This window comes from Dicentrarchus labrax, unplaced genomic scaffold, assembly GCF_905237075.1.
Source record: "Dicentrarchus labrax unplaced genomic scaffold, dlabrax2021, whole genome shotgun sequence".
Classification (NCBI taxonomy): Eukaryota; Metazoa; Chordata; class Actinopteri; family Moronidae; genus Dicentrarchus; species Dicentrarchus labrax.
In genome coordinates this window covers 26367916-26380381 of record NW_026136711.1, presented here as the reverse complement: position 1 = coordinate 26380381, position 12466 = coordinate 26367916, and the positions used below count along the sequence as shown (strand labels likewise).

At 39.1% G+C, this 12466-nt stretch overlaps 1 protein-coding gene across 2 annotated transcripts in view; it reads right to left on the bottom strand.

Moving 5' to 3' along the window:
* Positions 1-1929: 1929 nt before the first annotated feature.
* LOC127372206 (cadherin-22-like) overlaps positions 1930-12466 on the bottom strand; it is a 152170-nt gene continuing 141633 nt past the window's right edge. For both annotated transcript variants that reach the window (XM_051415696.1, XM_051415697.1), the window contains one exon: positions 1930-7864. In XM_051415696.1, coding sequence (XP_051271656.1) covers positions 7335-7864 — 530 coding nt within the window. In that variant the 3' untranslated portion in view covers positions 1930-7334. The remainder of the gene's footprint in view (positions 7865-12466) is intronic.

The window sequence follows — 12466 nt, the reverse complement described above, 5'->3', positions numbered from 1 at the left end:
CACTGATGAAGTGCTGCATGTTCAATAAGACAACTTTTGACATGTAGGTATGATATGTTGGATAAGTGTGTGCAAGGTGCTGGTTAAATGGCTGTATTAAATATTATTAGTATGCACCTTGTGTTGCTGGCACTGGATCAGAATCTGCAGACTTGTTCCTGCTGCATGGGGCTTGAAGGGCAAACAAAAGTAGCCTTTTGTTGTGGGGGCTTATGATGACATCAAACATGATTGTCTCCAGCTTTCTGAATGTGGCATTTTATTTCATTTTATGTTTTAAAAGTTGATACCTCAAGGGGGCTTCTGTTAAGTGACAAGAGATTTTTTGGAAAACATTTACTGTAGATGTGATGACGGTTGATGTCAGCTCAGGTGGAGTGATGTTCTCAGGGAGGCATCATCTAACAACTCTGGCGAAGCCTTAGAGAGTGCAAGGCCACAAAAATAGGGTCTCAAGGGCACCTATAAAAAGACATGAGAGTGGATAAAGCCAGATTTCAGCCGTGTAAACTGGGTAGTTAGATTGTCGTTTTTTTTTTCTCCTCAGAAAGATTTTGCTGGTTTGCCAGAAATAAGAAAGAAAGAGTGTGAAGAGAGAAGATACGTTTCTTGCACACTAACATTTCAATACTAATAGGGAGATTCATTATTCTCTGACCAGGAAATCCATTTTCAGTTTTATTCTCAAAGTCAGTAATATTCAACATGTGATGTTATCGTTAGAGTGTGAGCACAGCATGATATTTGAGAAAAAAGGAAGGAACTAAGAATATCCTTCAATTCTCTGTGACCCAATATTATATAATTAAATTCTAATCAGATTTATACACCATATCAATAAAGTGGGACAAACACAACAATAATAACTCTATTTTTTTAACCAATCAAAATAATTGCACAGGTTGTTTGTGCAGATGAAAAGTATCTTAACTAAATCTGGTTTGAAAATTCCTTCGTTGAGACTTGATAGATAGATAGATAGATAGATAGATAGATAGATAGATAGATAGATAGATAGATAGATAGATAGATAGATAGATAGATAGATAGATGCTTTTTTAGTCATAGTCCACAATAAATCTATAATATAAAATGGAAGACAAATATCAGCAATAGTTGCTTATGGATTGTTGCCTACGGTATAAGAAGAGTAGTGTTCATAAATATTTTACATTTTTATAATAGTTTGTTTCCTCGTCATACTGCTGAGAAGAGCACTGTGAGCAACACTATGATGGTTCATTTAAAAAATTGTCTTTTTCCCACGTGCATCTAAGGCTGTGAAATAATGCACTTCACAGCACCCACACAAGCCACATGTCAAGAGACTATACAGCACTAATGTTCTCCACACTGTACAGTATAGTGAGGCCTCAGTGAGATGTCCTCATTTATTTAAAGTGACAGAGATGCTGCAGAGGCAGACTAAAATGTAACAACACAGAGACAGTGTCAAATCAATTGTCTGCTACACTGCCAATGTGCAATGAGTTATAGAGGAGTCACCACTGACCTCTACATCAGGTCTACACACTTTAAATTGACTGTAACAAAACAAAGAGTAGGTAGAGCTTTTAGTATAATCGTCATATTTGGTCACCAAAAGATCTTTAAAGGAGGAATGTTTGTTGTTTATGTGACAATCTAAAAACTTCAATGTATGATCCCTGTGTTCAGAGTGATGCCTTCTTATTGTAATAACAATCAAACAATGAAATACCATCATTCATTCTTTTTTTAAACTCTAAGATTGTGGGGCCAACAGACCTGTTAGGCTTGAAGCACCAACAATAAATTAATCATCAGCATGTTCTGTGATTGTTTGTATGAAGAAAAAAACAGAGACAGAGAGGGGTGTCCTCATAACCGCAGAAGGATAGAACCACCTAGACATTAGCAAGGGTCAGACAAAACAAACAACTAAAGAAGTTGACAACATAAAATGTTTAATTAAAATTTTAACTGCACAATTACTCTACAACATTACACTCTAGACTAGAGATGGTGTTACTTCAAGGAGTCAAAAGTTAAAGAAAAAGAAGCCCTGGCTTCACCCCTTCTTCAAATGCCACTTGGTAAGGTCCAAATTGCCATCACCTGGTAAACTGGTCATTTATGTGCACCTGATAATGAGAGCACCACACCCAACCAAGAAAACAAATAAATACTTAAATGAAGATCAAATATATATGAATAATACATTTGACATAAACAACAGCCAGACAAGGTGAGGGAGTGAATATAGCTCCTGCACACTCTCCTTCATTCAAGTTTTGATTTAACAGTAACAAAAAATAAACTTGCTGCAGGGTTGTAGAAGCTTTCTATTATCATAAACCTGTGTAATCGCCTTTTATTTCAATGACACTAAGAAATTTAACTTGCTACAGGTCCCTAAATATTATATTTTATAACTATTCAATGGGGCCAAATGTCAATCATTCCACCTCACCAATTTGTAGAGCAATTGTCATCCACAGCAGGCTTGCTGTCAGTGCTGTAGATCCAGGGAGGCAAAACATAAAAAATTAAATTAAATTAAATTAAATTAAATTAAAATAAATATATATATATATGTATGTTTTGTTGTTTTTTTCTATTTCATTATTATTTAATCTTATCAAATATGGGTATGTTTGATGTTTCTCAATTTGGGGGTTAGCCAACAAGGTTGAGAACCACTGCTGTAGATAATATGTGACAGTGGCCTGAAGTTAAACTTGAACCAGACAGTTACCAAATCTGAAGGTAGGACATTCAATATGGTGCTCTTATCCAGTACACGACATGTGACAGTTGTAGAAGTGTCATTATTCATAATCCAACTTTAAAGATTTTTGACCACAAGAATGAAATGAAATGAAATGAAAAAGCAGCCTCTATAAACCATATCATCTTAAGTTCTTGTGGCTAGCATATTAGCAAACAGTTGTTTCACATGTACAATACTTACATGTCCAGAAGAAAGAAGCAGATGCGTACATATTCCACTGGAGTACCCCCTGAGGGAAATCTGGGTCTTTGACTTGCTATGTGCAGCTTACTTGTCCTGGTTGGTGCTTACTTTGGCTCTCTGTCATTTTGGGAACTTGTGGACTGAAAGGCACTGGAAAGTACAGCTTTATGTGGGGGAGTTGTGATAGCCAGAGGGACTCATTCACACAGACCAACAAACCAAAAGAAGAAAACAGCAAGCAGATGAAACCTGCTTAAAGCTGTTGATTCTTAGTGGGAGCAGCAGTACTTGCAACACTTGGTAATATAGAAAAACATGCATGATGGAGTTTTAAGACATTTTTATCCTCGTTAAGACTCCTTATTTAGATATTCTATACAGAAGCATAAAACCAAAGGTATCCTGTGTTACCAGCCTGCAAAAAGCTAAATTGTCACTCATAAATTCTACTGATCAGCTTTAAAGCTTAGTTAGGTTTGGCCCCTGGCTATACTTCACACATTTTATCCCTCTTTGAGCAAGTGCACAGCCTCTGATCCTTGAGCACGGCCCTTCTGGCTGATTCACCATTTAGAATTAAAAGAAGGGGTAACCAGGCTTTTTCCATCAGGGCCTCTGTGATTTGGAACAACATGCCTGAGGAGCTTGGGCAATAACAGAATCAATATCATCTTAACGGCTTTAAACATATTTTTGTAGATGTGTTTTTATTTGATGGGGGCACTGTTGCCTCAAAGCGAAAAAGATCCTGGCTCTTTTCTCTGTGGAGTTTGCATGGTGTCCATGTTCCTGCAGAGGTTTCCTTCAGGTGCCATCCAAAGCCACACAGGTTAGGTGAAGAGGAAACTTAACTGCCTGGGGTATCTGTATGTGTTCACCCTGTGATGGACTAGTGACATGTTCAAAGTGTAGCCTGCCTTTTGCCCACTGCATGCTGGGAAAGGCTCCTGGCCCACTGCTGTCCTAAACAAGTTAAGTGGTTTTGAAAACGGTTTGCATGCTGTTTGATGCCTCTAGGTTTTTTTTTTTTTTTCTATGCTTATTGTGTCTTACTTAGTTTTTTGTTTTATTTAAGGCCTTTCATTTGATTTTCAAGCACTTAACTTCACTTCCTGAGTTTTTAAAGTACTATACAAATGGTGCTATTGTTTTTTATTTAATATTGTATAAAATAAATTGAATGATCTTCACAGGTCCAAGTAATGTACTGTCACAAAAACAACAACAAGACAGTCATCGTCATTATCTAAGCTTTGAATGAAGTGCTTGTCTAGACATGGAAAAGGTGTCATTTTGTAAATAAAACACACGCAGGTCTATACCTGAGTGCAATTTTTGTTAAGAGTCAATGGCCATCTAACTATAATAGCCATCACACTTTATTAATTCAACTTGTCAGAGTGCTGCATTTGCATTTGTTGTGTTGAATTCAGGTTTGCTTATGCAGTGTATTTTGGCTAAATGGATTTGTTGTTAGCCTGGTAAAGGTGAACGCTTTGTTTTGAGTGTGTCTGAAAAGCAAATGTTTTTTTAAACTAATGCTATTCAGTTATTAGGCTATATATGATTGATATTTTCTGCAGTGCCCATTTATATTTCCCCCCAATGTTTAATCAATTGTCATTACCCGGCCAAGTGAGAAGAGAAGAGGATATATTATGTGCACACAGCTGTCCCCCGAGAGAACAACTGTCAATCACCAAACATCTATCTGCATAACTAATGACGGGCCCTCATTTTGCCCTTGGAGTTGGGGGGAAATAGTCTGATTTATGGAAACACATTCTTATGTTCACATGTGCAGGCCATCGTTAGGAAATGACATTTACTGTGACAATGATGGAAAATAAATGAAAGGCATGTTTTCAGGGAAAATAGGATTGAAGTGACCAGGGGAGCTTTCTTCCCCCGAATATGTTCTTACTCTTTAACCTCAGCTTTCACAGCATTAGTCACAAGACCGATGGCCATCCAGATGGCATTGTTTTGTACAGAGTTTCTTTAAAGGCACACATGTATTTACCTCCCCACTGTGTGACTGTGACTGTGGAGCTCATGCTGACCTATATGTGTGTATATCCAGACTATGATATTAGGTTGTCAGTTAGCAAATGCTGTTCGGCTAAAGGCTATGATTAATAATAAATGGCCAAATTACTCCTTGGCAGAGATACACAAATAAATACATACATTGCAGTGGTATAGGTCAATGCAGTAATGGGGAATGCTGCATTTTTAGAAAGGCAGTTACGTAAAATGTGATTTACATTGTGAAATCAATATAAGTTTGAACTTTTACCTAACTAAATTACAAATGTATCTGACTATTTATCAAATGTATCAGACTATTTATTGTTGTCCTTGGTGAATTACACACTTTTGTTGGTGACTCAGATTATCACCACTGTTGTAAAATGAGCAAAACCTGAATTTGCTAATTGTGGCATCATTCCCACACTTGTACAGACAAAAAGGAGTGTGACAGCTGCAGTACTTTTGTATTTTTTCCAAGTTGCTGCCACTTCAGCTCCATAACAGAAGACTAAAAGTCTGGAGAAAGCTTCTTGTTGTTTCAGTGATGGATAATTTATGTTTGAAACACAGTCCAAAGTCAGCTCTCAGCAGTCAGTGGATACAGTAGACCTACTAATGACCGGGGAAAAAAGCTGACATTTTCTTTGAAACACAGTTATGAAAGCAATTGAATGTGAATCTCAGCCACTGTCTGACTGGCTATTTTAGCAGCAGATCATAAAGATGAAAGCATCTTCTTATGCCTCAGCATCCTCTGGTGACTACGACAATTACAGTAGTTTGGCAGAAGGCAGCCAGGAGGGAGCCACACTGAGAGGAGAGTCTTTGTTTGGCTGTGGGCTGTCATATGGTCTGTTTGTTTCCATCTAGGACTATTCTCTGAATCTACCCCTGGTGTAAACACACGCTAGCTCCACAATTATTCATAATTCAGGAGACATCTTCAGCAAACAAGTGGCAAACAATAATTAGTAACAGGGATGCTCTATTTACTTTATCACTGTGATCTCACTTACTAAGCAATTTAGTTCATTGCAGACAGCGAGATGTAGGTTTTTACCAAAAAAATTAAATATTTATTTGTTTTCATTTTTTTTTTTTTTTTCATACATTTGCAACATTGAATAGGTTGTGGATATCAGGTGGATGTGACCAGTCCATTCATCCTGTTACGCTGAACCCATTCCCTCTTAATTAGACACAACTGTCCTGCTGTCAATAGATCCCCCTCCCTCCCCAAAGGTTAATAAAATATCAAAAGAAAAATCAAATGTCTCAGGATATAAAATGAATTGAACATATTGTACACATTCACACACAAATCTGGAATGAAAACTGTCTCCCTGTGGGACAAAGCTGGCCACCAGCCAATTCCATGAAACAGTCATTTTGTGTAGTCTTAAATCACTGTTGCGGTTTGTGCCTTATTGCCTTACAATTGGCTGTGGAGACGATAAGAAAAGAAATTGTTAACACAGAATTGTCCTCAGTTTGTGACCTCCAAAACCCCTTTTATAAATCACAAAAATACAGCAAAAGTATGTCAGTCTCAACCGTTCAGACTGACCTGGCAGCTCTTTTCTTCTGCAGTTCTTTCACTCCATCTGTTCCCTCTTTCTATTTGACTCTGCTTTTCATCTATCCGTCTATTTTACAAAAGTGGTCATAGAAAATAAATACAAATATTTTCCAGAATGTAATTTTTATACGACCCAGATGTCACCTCTGCACTCGCAGTCCTTTCTCTCTTCCACATTGTCTCTCATTCTTTTTATAATGTCCTCCTCCACTTCCTTTTTCTGTTGCACTTCAGCAGAGTTCACTGTTGCAGTTACCATAGTGATCATGGTGTAAATAAATAAATAAATACATAAAAACAAATAAATACATAAATATTTCCTCCTTAAATAAATACATGTTTGTCAGACAGTTTCCCTTGGCATGGTTAAATCCTACCTACGTAATGTTGATATTTTAAACTCTGAAAACAGTATCGTAGTTTAAAATAAAGGTTGTCATTTATGATTTGGGAGTGAGAAAATCTTCCCTTCAGACTAAATGGCAATTTTTGTGACTGGATATCTTTTTCTTCACTCTTTCTCATATCATCAGCGCTTTCATGCTGATGTTTGAAAACTCTCACAAATGCCATACAGTGTAAAAAAAAACTTGATTTCAAAGTTCTACACTGTGAATTGTCTTTCAGAGATAAAGAGGTGGTCCTTAAAGAGTACACAGTGCTGGCTCTGATGATCTCAGTAGAGTGCCAGAGGGTGAGAAGAGGAGGCAAAGAAGAAGAAGGAAGAAGAGGGAGTTTAAATGTCTCTGCAGAGGAGAAGCTGTGCTAGGACCCTTCCTCCTCGAGGTTTCCTGGAGCGTAGTAGCCTGCCAGTTGCCTGAAACGTGGTCCCCAGTCGCTGAGGTAGGAGAAATCCTGTTCCGAGGTGGTGGACAGCGTGTGGATGGAGCTGAGTGAAAGCGCTGGTGAACTGGTGCCCTCAAAGGCGTACGTCTGGAAGGAGTCATACGGAGGCACCGACAGATCAGCATCTGCCTGTTCCACCTTCTTTCGGATGTAGCCTTTGAATAGGGAGAAGTCTGCCGCCGCTGCTGCAGGTCCCTCTGCACCCCCTCCCACCCGGTTAGCCTGTATCCACTGCGGCAGTGAGCGGATGTCTGGGCCAGAGTCACAGCTCTTGGCTTCTGGGAAGTCATAGAGGTTCCTCAGGGCACTCATGTCATATGCCTGAGTGTCCTGCTCCCCGCCACCCTCGTCATTGTATTTGATGACGTTATCCCTCATGTCCTCCTCATCCTCGGCCATCCTCTGGCCCTTCCTGTGGCGTTTCAGGGTCAGGATCAGCAAGACAAGGACTGATGGAGGAGGAGACAGAACAAGACAAAGAAAGAATGAAACACCAAGATGATCAAATATGTTACAGGTTAATTGTACAAATCTACAAAGAAAACCTTGATGTGTGGCACAGTGTTGGCACACGTTGCATTCTCATGTGCACAACACAACATAAAGGTTAAATATGAATTTGCCAGATCAACTTGAACAGCAGGATAAGATAAAAGCCAGGGGGAAGACAGGTTCCCATTTAAGGGATTTTATAAACTGTCATTACTGCAAGTGTTTTTGAAATCTGTGGCTTTAAATCTCTTGCTCCACAGTAGACATGGATTAAGGGTTGTCAGGCTGAGTTTAAAGAGCTTGCATGCAAAAACGGAATTATTCTTCATCTTGCTGAGAATAATGACATACCAAATCCAGATTCAGGGCATTCAGTACTAAAGAAAATAACTGCACTAAAGAATATAATTGCACTAAATGTGTACATACTGCATAGTGCTTCACATTAAACATGCATTTTGTGTGATGGATTTGCAAGTACTTTCCATGGGAAAGTTTCTAACTACTCCCATTGTAACTTTCACCTCTCGGGACAAAGGCACAGCGGGGAAGGATAATATATTATCAAGTTTTACATTTCAAATGCATGAGCATTGATTTTTCACAATCCCGATTGCTTTGGCCAGAAATATGATTCAAAAGGCCTAATGGAGACCAATCTGTATATCAATACTCATCCAAGTTGAGTGAAACAAAGACTTTGTGGTTCCATCACTACTTAAAACCTGAGGCAACCACCTACAAAGTGAAAGAAATGTCTCAGAAAATTAAGTCTGGATTAAAAAATGGAAAGCCATTGAGATGGATCACGTTATGAACTAATGAAATGAGAGGAAAACAAAGGCTGTATGCACAGATGAATCAATGAGGCTTTAATTTCAGCTTAGTTGTTTTAATTACTGCCTACGTTGGTGATTAGACAACTCTCACTTAGCTCAGACACCCACCGCATGACTCCATCATCCCTTCTGCGGGCTGCACCCTTCTCCCTGAAACCTCCACCAGATTTGTCTCAGACTTGCAAATGTAATTTTCAGTGATGATAAAAACCTATTACAGGCAGTTATGAATGAGTTATACACACTGGGGAGTAAAAGAAAGATAATGAGCAACTCCATTTACAAAAGTCTTATAGATAAAAATAAATCAAGCCTCTTTTTGATCAACCAATTAATTAATTAACTAAATTAAAACGTCAACATGGATTGATGTACAGTACATGGTACATACAACCATGAAACAACAATTTGTTTAGGAGCATAATATTATAATAACCTTGAAAACTTTTTCTTTCGTATTGTGTGAATTCAAAGTATATAGTGGTGGATCAGCTCATTTGTTTCCTTCTCTATAATGGCTGGCTGATTAAAATAAATGTGATTCTTTTGAAAAGATCTCCCATTTCACAATATCTTCACAATTAGTAACAACTCAGTCCACATGCGACAATGCTGAGAAATAATTAATATGGGTGATAAAAATCAGGCATAAATGATGACTTAAAATGTAGTTAATACACAGATAAGGAGTTGAAAATGTCTCTCCTTGGTTATTGAGTTTTGATAGGCAGCAGGATACGTTTTCCTGTGGTCAGGACTGTGTTACAGTGTAACTGTGGACTGGAATTATTTTTCTTCCTTTTAGCAAGGACAACGAGCAACCACTCTAAAGGGATGCCAGTGAAGAGACATTTAGATAGATCATTAACCAGTAGGCACCATGCATCTAATGGAACAGATAGCTTGTTGCCTAAAACAAATGCCTACAAGCCCACAGAGATAAAAAGACTATCAATTATTATGGGGCCTGCGCTGTCTGAAACAGCACAGATTGGTTGATGCTCTAAACCCACCAGGACAGCCATCCATAGATTGTGAAAATGATATTCACATATTGTTTCATATTCAAACCAGATCAAAGTCAAGACATTATGTGCTGTGTACAGGAAATCCACACATGTTAAAGCATATATACTAGTATGCATGAAAAAAACCCATGGACAAATGCACTCTTATAAAGTGACCTTGGAAGTCTGGATGTGACTATAAAACACCATGTTTCACCTTTACTTTCATCTCCTTCTGCTAGTCTTTTCTTTCTCCTGAGTAAAGGGCAAAAAGCACCGGTTTCAACCATATAATCTGTACAAATGAGTTGTTGCTGCTCCGGGTAATTGTCTTCATTTGGTGTAAATGGCCTAAAAAATAACTTGCGAAGTGAAAACGCCCCGTGTGTTCCCTGCCTAAAGAGCCTTGCTGATCTTGAATGGGGATTTTATGCAGTATCTCTGACTGATAATGTACATTAGTGCTCCTCTTACATTGTTTGCTGGGCTCCATTGGGAAAGCGTTGTCTGTAACCATTGTGTTTATTCTTCTTCTCCATGAATGGGGTGAATTAATTGCCACAGGGTTGAGGAAACAGTCTTGGTTTGTGGTAAATTGCGGCTCACACTGCCATGCATACTAAACAAGAGCTAAGACAATTACTCTAAATTCACACTAATGAGGAGAGTAATAGGAGGTAGAAAAGTTGATGTTATTAACTCCCTCATACATGCAGATCAGCTGCTTCTTTCATAAACAGTATTGAAGGCGTGTGTGATAGTTAGTTAGACGCAAAGAGGATCAGATAACCTCACTTCTGACAATGCCTTCCTCACTGATAACATGTGAGTATCCTATTTGGTACACAGATGCTTGAACTGTTAGTTATTGAAAACCTATTTAAGTTGGAGATTAGCATACCACAGGCAATGTTATTACACTAGCATATGTACCTGTGTATAGATGCCTCCTATACATTCAAAGCTGGTCCCCATGTGTACAGATGTTGCGATAAGCCTTCCTGACAAGACGGTTAATTTACCCTTGGGCTGCGCTGGTTGCCCCCACCCAGGAGTTCATCACAAGCAGATGGGAGGTAATTGGAATAGATGCATGCAGATGCTGCGACGCAGTGGAATGGATTCATCACATCAGGCCTATAAATGAACTGATGGAGAGACTGTTTGTTTGTAAGGTAATTAGGCAGAAATTTGTTTTCATTTTTCTCATCATCCAACAATTGATGTAATAGAGATGGTCCAGCCTCTGGAGAGAGGGGGTGCTGTCTGGCTGGTTAGGCAGACACTGTGTGAGCGGAGCAAGTGTGTGTGTGAGAAGGCAAGGCACGCACACTAATGGCACAAGGAGAGAGCGGATTGCATTGCAGTTAAAAGGTGAGGAGTGATTTGTCTAAGCGTATGGATGTGTGCATCGCAGGTGCAAGCAGACACACATTACATTTGTGTGTGTGTGCATGGTAAGCAAAGCAGGAACAGGAAAGTGTTGGCAAATGTGCAACCGATAAGATTGCTGCCACATGCCTGGCTCCTGTCTGTTATTCACACCACACAGTAGTTGTGAAAACACTGCTCATCCCCCCCGATCCCAGACCTTGTAGCCCTGAGATTTTACTATCCACATGATGACTGGCAGAAGCCAGGCGCTCCGACTTAGCCTGTCTTTCAGTGCTTTGATGAGGCCTGTTCAGCCCATTTTCTACCAATCATTATCAGTCACTCAAAGTGGCATGGGCTGATTAGAGTCATTGACACTATTAGAATCAAAACAACATATTTTCATTAGCAGAATCAAAACTACACTAAATAACACCAAAATAGTTAAAGAACCACAATCTTTAGCATAAGCATGTTACTCTGCATAATGTGGTTGCAATGAAAACCGCATAACAGCATTTTCCTGCAGTGTCTAGCCTTCCACAATTTTAAAGGCCAAGCAACTCAGGCCTTTGAGGGGGTGTCATCTAGCCCAAAACACCAAAACCACTGGCAAAAAATTTTTTTATAGCTAGGAGAGGTTGCCTCAGATTTGTACACAACATTTTGTTGAGGCTTTTAAAACCATGATGAATAAATGATGCCCTGCTTTTGAAGTTCACTCCAGTAGAGGGTTTGGTTAATGGAGGCAGAGTTTTAACAACTCTCATTTGAAAACCTCCTAAAAGAAATAGATAGCAATGTTAGTTACAGTTAGAGCTGCCTGGTGTCATCATCATTCATCATTCACTGCTTGCATGATATAAAACGTGTATAGGCGCGAGCGGGGGAGACAAAACACTGTGACAGCGTTGTCGTTTTTTTTCTGCCACTAAGGAGTGGGATCCTAAGATGTACAGCGGGGGCAGAGCAAGAAGTTAACTCATAAAAATTTCAGACATGACAATACTAAACCTCTCCGGTCTCTGAGAGGGTGAGCGTGTTCATGCATGTGTATGTTAGTGTGTGCATGTGTGTTCGTGTATAAAAATCTGAGAATGTCTGGAAAGCCTTGTCTATTTAAATCCTGCTGTTCCCGAGGTATACAAGTGCTGAGGCAGCTCTTTTGCCTGTTTGCGCTCTCCTAACCCCTCCTCCACTTCACTCCCATTCATTCCATCTCTGTCTGTGGATCCAGAGATCAAAGTGGCTTGATATCATTCATAAACCCAGGCATCATCTGTGCTCTTGTTTAAACAAAAGCTTTCTCCTCGTAAAAGCAGCAACACAATGTCCAAAG